This window comes from Nicotiana tabacum, chromosome 9, assembly GCF_000715075.1.
Source record: "Nicotiana tabacum cultivar K326 chromosome 9, ASM71507v2, whole genome shotgun sequence".
Lineage (NCBI taxonomy): Eukaryota > Viridiplantae > Streptophyta > Magnoliopsida > Solanales > Solanaceae > Nicotiana > Nicotiana tabacum.
Window position 1 is genome coordinate 23,206,982 of NC_134088.1, and position 8,026 is coordinate 23,215,007.

The 8,026-nt window shown below is 35.8% G+C and overlaps 1 protein-coding gene across 1 annotated transcript; it reads right to left on the bottom strand.

The window, feature by feature from the left end:
• Window positions 1-301: 301 nt before the first annotated feature.
• LOC107809157 (receptor-like protein EIX2) lies at window positions 302-3,756 on the bottom strand. Its single transcript, XM_016633750.2, has one exon. It carries the CDS (start codon window positions 3,507-3,509, stop codon window positions 432-434), a length of 3,078 nt encoding a protein of 1,025 aa, XP_016489236.2. The 5' UTR covers window positions 3,510-3,756; the 3' UTR covers window positions 302-431.
• Between the last annotated feature and the right edge of the window lie 4,270 nt (window positions 3,757-8,026).

Below are 8,026 nucleotides of genomic sequence, written 5' to 3' on the forward strand. Positions count from 1 at the left end.
TTTGGGTCGTGACAATTCCTTTTGATGTTGTTCCAAAAGCAAAGCTTTGATACAGGATCAGTATTGATAAACAAATCAAAAGCAAATGAATTGGTTTGCAGTAAAAGGTTTTCATCATTTCTTGCTTGAGCACAAGATCAAAAAGAGAGAGAGAGAGAGAGAGTCGTAAGTAGCCATTAATGACTAAAAGCTACCTCTAACTTCATTCCTTCATGGAAGCAATTAGCTACTTGTAATAAATGAAGAATATTATAAGTAACAAACATAATGGAGGAACAACGACTTCTGATAAAAATACGTAACAAAAGCAAACACAAATTTCATTGCACAGAAATCTAACATAGAGCAATAATTTTAAAAGCAAAACAACTGTCAAGGAAAAATACAGTTTAATTTAACTCTTGACAATGAGTAGAATACAAATTCAGTCATCAGGCCCTTAGTTTAGCCTTCAACCTTGCAAAGCAGAGTGCTGATGAAAGATGGAACCAATTATTGAGTCCATATAACCCCTTGAAATAGGCATTCCTCCATGAATCGATCAAGAAAATAGAGCCTAACACTCCCCAAAACGCAACAATAAAACCCAACGCCATCGATATATAGAACTCTTTAGATGGAAACTCATCGTCATTTTCTTTAGAAGTTCTAACATTGCTGTCATAACCAACATGAGGATTAGGAGGAGCAAATGTAGGACACTGTGGAAGAGGACGGCCACATAGCTGAATATTCCCACCGTAAGTTGAGGAATCAAAACCTTGCAATTGCGTGCTTGATGGTATTCTCCCTGAGAAGTTGTTATTTGACAAATTCAACACACTAAGAAATGTCAAATTAGCAAGGCCTATAGGGATTTTCCCTGAAAGCTGGTTTCTTGACAAGTCAAGTACCTCCAACATCTTCATTGTTCCAATTCCTTCAATGATTTTTCCAGTCAAATGGTTTCTTGATAGGTTCAATGATAGCAATGCATTCATTCTGCTGAAATCTTTGGGGATGTCACCAACTAGTTCGTTGCTAGAAAGATCGATGGTTTTTAGTAGCCACAAGGTATTCTTGTACTCTGACTCTTTGTTTTTCCATTGAACAAATGCATTCCCATGGTAGGCTATAAGTCCACGAGCGATAGTTGGATCGAAGTCATAGCTTACACTTGAACCATCATACAAAAGTTGTAGTGCAGTGAAATTGCTGAAACATTGTGGAATTCTTCCAGACAAATGGTTGCCAGAGAGGTCCAGTATTTGAAGAGATTGAAGCTGACATATACTTGGAGGAACGCTACCCGAGAATTTGTTGAACCGAAGGCTCAGAATGCCCAAATAAGGTAACTTAGTCCCTATCCATTCTGGGATATTTCCACTCAATGTATTTCTTCCCAAATCCAAGACTTTCAGAGCTAGGCAATTTTTCAAAGAGGCAGGGAACTGTCCAGTTAAATTGTTGTTTCGCACGTATAGAGAGTTCAAGGATGCGGATGAGCACAGAGAATCTGGGATGCTACCAGACATATTGTTATTGGCTACATTAAGGACCAAAAGCTCGGGCATGGTAATCCAACAATCAGGAATCTCTCCGGACAAGAGATTTTCTGACAAGTCAAGGGTTGTGGCTGAAAGAATTTTACATATGGAGTTAAGTGATCCAGAAAACTGATTGTTGTTAACACGCAATTCACTAACGAATCGAGGAAATCTTGGTAAGGGCCCTGAGAAATTGTTATAACTGAAATCTATGACAATGGGACCATAACTAAAATCAACATTATTTGCTGATAAATCATATATCGTTCCACTGATTTGGTTATAAGAGAGATTCAAGTGTGTCAACATGGAAGGAAAATCTGAGAACCAACTTGGCATTGTGTCTGAGATACTAGCAAGAGAGATATCCAGATATGTGTAGTTATTTTGAGCTTGAAGCCATTTTGGAAAATGCGGCCCAAGATTACAAGATGAAAGGCTGATAACTTGTAGTTGAAAACATGGAATCCAATCAAGGCTAACATTCCAAGTCAAGTAGTTGGAAGACAAGTCTAACTTTTTCAAGTTGCAAAGATTGAAAAGATGGGATTCAGAGATTATGCCTTCTAACAAATTAGAAGGTGCCTGAAAAATTTCAAGATTGTAAAGTTGTCCCAAACTTTCCGGTAAACCTTGCAGTCTATTGAAAGAGACATCCAAGATTTTCAGCTTAGAAAGTTGGCCTAAACCATGCGGTATCATCCCATGAAAATGATTAGACCTCAGATACAACTCTCTCAGAGATGGAAATAATGCTAAGTCTGGTAATGGCCCTGTCATTTGGTTACCAGACAAATCAAGATATTCAAGACTGGAGATTTGTCTAAAGCTTTCATGGAAAATACCATTCAGAAAATTGTCTTGTAGCCTCAATTCCCTCAAGGATGAAAATCTGGTAAGATTAATCAAAGAACCAGTGAGTGCATTGTCCTCAAAAAACAAATATTCCAGTGATTTCATACTCCCTGATAAGATAATAAGCAACTCAGAAAATGGTTGGCTTAAGTTATTGTTTCCTACGTCCAGAGAGCATAAATGACTTAAGTTCCCAAAAGACTTTGGTATGCCACCCTGAATATGATTTCCATATAGATTAAGATGTTCCAAAGATTCCAAGTACCCAAAGCCAGTAGCAATCTGACCTAAGTCGTTGCCCGTAAGATCTAGGCTAGTAAGACTACTGAAGTTAAATAACCAACTATATATAGTTGTTTGATATACATTAAAGGAGAAATCAAGGCTTGAAAGACGGGCGGAGGAAATATTAGCTAAGACTAGTGATGAAGGAATGATTATGGGCAGTTCACAGGAAGATAACTGCAATTCCCTCAGATTAGGGAGCTTGGTTATCTCGTGTAACCAGTTTTTTTGTTGCACATTGGATTCACTTAAATCTAAATACTCCAAATAGACTAGATGAGAAAGCCACTCAAGACTCTTGACTATCAAAAAATTGCCACCAAGATCAAGAGCCCTTAAGTAGGTAAGATTCCGGAGCTGAGGAGGAATTGGACCAGCAAAACGATTGGAACTAGTTTCAGATGAGAGATTTAGGTACTCAAGTCTTTTGAAGTAACCGATAAATTTTGGTATTTGGCCTTCAAAATTATTGGAACTAAGGTCCAGGTACTTCAAATATTGCAACTTAACCAACGAAGAACTAATATTACCTGTCAAATACGTGAACGTGTTACCACGAAGATTGAGGACGAGTATATGGCCAGTTGTGTTACTGCATTTCACACCCCTCCAAGAACAACATTCCTCATTATCTTCTTCATTTCGCCATGAAGAAAGCAAATCATATTCGTCTATGAGACCTCGTTTGAATTCAAGAAGAGCTTCCCTCTCCTTATTTATGCACAAAACTTTTGCATGATTCGCACTTGACACTGATCCAAGAGCAAAGCTTTGATGCAGGATCAGTATGGATATACAAATCAGAAGCAAATGAATTGATTTGTAGTATTCTTTGGTATCCATTTTTAGCTAAGACTAGTGATGAAGGAATGACTATGGGAAGTTCACAGGAAGAAAATAAGTAACAAATCATGCTATATAATATTTTTGGATTTCAAGACTTTTCCAAGTCTTCCTTTGCCTTTTTTAAAGTCAAAAATACAGATAGATTTGAAGAGTACCCCTTGTGGCTGTGGAGTAAACTGAAAAAGGAAAAGGAAAGAAAAGGACACACAATGGTAATTGAAGAAAAAACATCACATGAATGTAAGGAAAAGACAACTCCAAGGTCAAATATGTTAGAAATTGTACACACAGATATAGATATAGTTTTTCTTTTTGCCCATTTAAAAGCAGGAAGAGAGTCTACTAGTAATAAAATTCCTAAAGATATAAGATTCGATTTCTACTAGTAATAAAATTCCTAAAGATATAAGATTCGATTTCTACTAGTAATAAAATTCTTCAAGATATAAGATTAATTCCATTTTCATTGGACCTCTTCATTTCATAATTTTCTGTACTCGGAACCGAACTTGTCACTCCAATTTCAGAAAAGAGTAGATAAAATCCAATTGCCATTACAAGTATAAAACACTAATAAGGCTAATGACTGTACTTTATCAATAGGTATTACTACATCTTGCTTTCCTTTATTTCTATTTTAATGTTTTCTTGCACATCTAATTTGAGAAAAACAGACCGAGTTCTAAAAGTTCTTTCTAAATCAAAGACAAGCCTTTTCAAAAAAAGAAAGAAAGAACACTTTCGCGATATTTGTGGTCATGGATTCAAGACGTGTAAATAACCTCTTGCAGAAATGCAGGGTAAGGCTGCGTATAGTGGCGGAGCCATTATTTCCGCTAAGGGGTTCAAAAAAAAAAAGTTGGTTGCGCCCTGCGTACAATAGACATAACGGAAGCTTAGTGCACCGGGCTGCTCCTTCTTTCGCGATATTTGGTTATTTGTTCACTACAAGTGATGACAGTCAACTTAAACTTTCAAAAGTTCTTCAAATATCCAATTCACTCCTTTTGTGCATTTTTTCAAAATTTTATAGCAACAACTTCAGTAAGGTTAATGGTTTCCATTTCATCTACTAATTAATAAAAAAGGAGAAGGAAATCAAGTAAAAGAGAAAACGTTAGCAGCTAGCTACCCAGATATAAGGGTTTATAAATTGGTTCTACACCAAAAGTATGGTCTAATAATTAATGAAGTAGGCAAAAACTATTAAGAGAATATGATTCAAATAGAAGCAAAGATATAAAAAATAAAAAAAAATAAAAAAACTATAACTAGACCTTGATTTGTTTCCAATTCCAAGTTCGTATTTCAATAGTGACAGAAAAAGTTGCATTCACATTGTTTTGCTAGCTCCGCGGCAAAGCACCAACTGGGTAGAGTTCTCATCGCTGCCAATATTGCTGCAATCTTGAGTTTTTACTGCTAATACCTTTTGTATATGTATTTATCACGCCCAACTCTAGTACTAAAAATATAAGCGATCGCTTCAAATATAATTCGGTCTAAGAGTTCGGAGTCGAATCCCACAGAGAATTAACGTTTAGCTACAACTGTTCACACAATTTCTATGTTATAAATATTAAGATTCTTATGTTTAAGTTTTAACTAATTAACCAACAAATTAAAGGAGTGAATTAACAACTAAAGATACTGAGCTTGGAGATCGATTAAGGAGGTCTAGAGTTATGATTTTCCTAATTATCGGAATCTTTCCCGCTACGTATTATATAATTTCGCCTAATTATTCTCTATTGATCGTGAGCACTCGACTTATCGTAATTCTCTCACGAGTAACTAAATTAATGTACTAGTCATATTTTCTCAAATTACATTAGCTCACACTTTTTCACCGCTCACTATGATCACGTCAAAGCTTCGTTATCTCTAATTCTGCTTTTAAACCCGCCATATTGATCTCTCATATACGTTAGGAGTGACGTTGTTCAATAACCACCTAAATATGTATTCTTTTTCAAGCAATACATAATAAATAGGTACCGCTAATTGAGAGCTCTTCAATTAATTAAAATAAGCACGTAGTTGAACAAATAGAAAAATTCAAAAACTCAATTATATCAAAACATATCAAGAATTCATCCAACAAAAGGTTCCATCAAAACCCTAGATAACAAATTAGCTATTCATAATAGTATGCAAAACTACAATACTAGAATTCATAACCAATAATGGAAATAGCAAGAAGAAAGTGAAAAACTCATAGAAGAATTCTCCGCTTTGCTCATCGTGTGTTCTTGCCTCCTTAGGTCGAATCCCCCCTTCAAAAGTGAGTTTAAAGACTATTTATATGGGATAGGGTAAGCATGGGGCGAAATAATACAAGCCAACTTTGGACAGACTATTCAGGTTAGCTCGTTCACTCTCTCGTGCGCACGCGAGAGTGAACGAGCGAAGTTCTTCTCTTTATCTTTTCCTTCTAGGTCTCTCGTGCACTTCCGTGCCTTTTTTCCATAATCCGTTATTTGTTTTTTTCAAGCTCTCCTCAGCTAGCTCGTTTACTCTCTCGTGTGCACGTGAGAGTGAACGAGCGAAGTACTTCTCTTGTCTTTTGGTCCCAAATCAACTTCTTTTGCTCATCTTTTGTCCAACTTGCTCCTACACATAAGAATGCACATAATGAGCATAATTCACTACATAAACTCATATAACAACCCGTAACCACACAAGTTATGAGATGAAAATACACCGAAAAATATGCATTTTTAGCCGTTTATCAACACCCCATACTTAAACTTTTTCTCGTACTCGAGCAACTTTCAAAATTAAGTACAATGGAAAGAAACACATTTCAAAATATACTCAAGCATCCTACTAATAATGGTTTATACCAACACTTAGAACCCAACATAAGAACTATTAATATTTTTCTTCAAAAGTAGACCCATGCCAAGAATATTTAAAATATTTGTGCAACTTATTCTAACATCCTAACCTCAAAATATGACTCCAATATATTCCCTACTATGATTCACTTCTTGTGTCAACTAAAAATGCCCGGACTTTACCAATCCTTTGCAAATCATGTGTCCCTTACCACAATCAAAGAGAAATTTAGTCCACACACTCAAATATGCATTCAAGTATAATTTAAGGACTTACAAATTGAAAGAATTCACTCACCCTCACAAAGAAATTCATGTGCATCCCGAGGTCGTACCATTGGCTTGCCCATAGTGTATGTCTCTACTAATCTAAGCTTGCGATGTCTATGATCAATTAAGTCTTTACGGGCTGTAATGTTGGTTAAGGGACAGGTATGTTATATTTGGAAAAATAGTGGCTCACCATCATAAGCACTTTAATACACTACTCTTTAGCTTTCAAATACACACTCTTCGTGACCAATTCAAGCAATGCCACGAAACCATATACAATTTGGCCCTTCTTCTTTAAGCACAACTATGCATTCACTAGCTCGGATAAGAGGAATAAAAGGTGTATTTTATACTTTTTTACACTTTTTTAACACTTTTTTTTTACTTTTCTTTTCTTCAACACTCTCCAAACTTGGGTTGCCCGGCTAATGATCTTTCAAATATACGTGCACCTTTTAGACTTTCTGTGTTTCCACTAAAAAGCTACCACAACTCTCACCTTACTCTTCTAGCCACTTAAGTACTTTCAGAGGTAAAGATTCGAAAAGATCTAATTAAGAACAAAAAGGGAATCAACTTGTAATGTGGGTGCCAAAGAAAAGGTTTATTAGCTCAAATGGGCTATCTAAGAATAATTTTCATTTATGGTGGCATACTAGCTCAATGGGCAATCAAAGAAATGCCTATATCATCTCGTAGACTCACAAAGATTACTTTTTTTCGCTTTGACTAACACACGGGGCAAGTCCTAGACTAATACATGATAGCACAGAATGTAACCAAGACCCCATATCACACAGTGCACATGATTCACACCGGACGGCTCGAGCCCTACTCTTTAAGTTAAACAACTAAGTACACTCATCATATTAATTCAACACATGGAAAGTAATCATAGGAGTCAAAAGATGAGTCTAAGTGTCAAAACAAAGTCATATATACTCTCAAGGCTTGTGGGCACATAAAACATGAAGAAGATAATCAGCTCAAACGTTACAGCTCTAAATCCCGGAATAAAACGTGTCAAAAAAGATAGATACTCAAGTTCTTCCATTCCATTATTAGTTCTACAAAAGAAAGAGAAAGAAAATCTATTTTGCATTTTTATTTAGACTTTAATCCTTAAAAAATAATCAAAGAAGTTCATCACCGGGAAAAGTCCAAAACGTTTATGAAAATTCTAACTACAAAAAATAATTACTACCCGGTTCAAAGAGTCAACCCTTTGGAAAAGAATCATGGCCATAAGAAAAATCAAAAGGGATTATTTCTACCTAATATTTTTGCTATATTTTTTAACATACATAACATAGCACAGGAAATCAACCAGAAATTCTTCTCCCACCTCACACTTAAAATTGCGCATTGTCCCTGATGCATACCATAAATAATAAGAGGGTA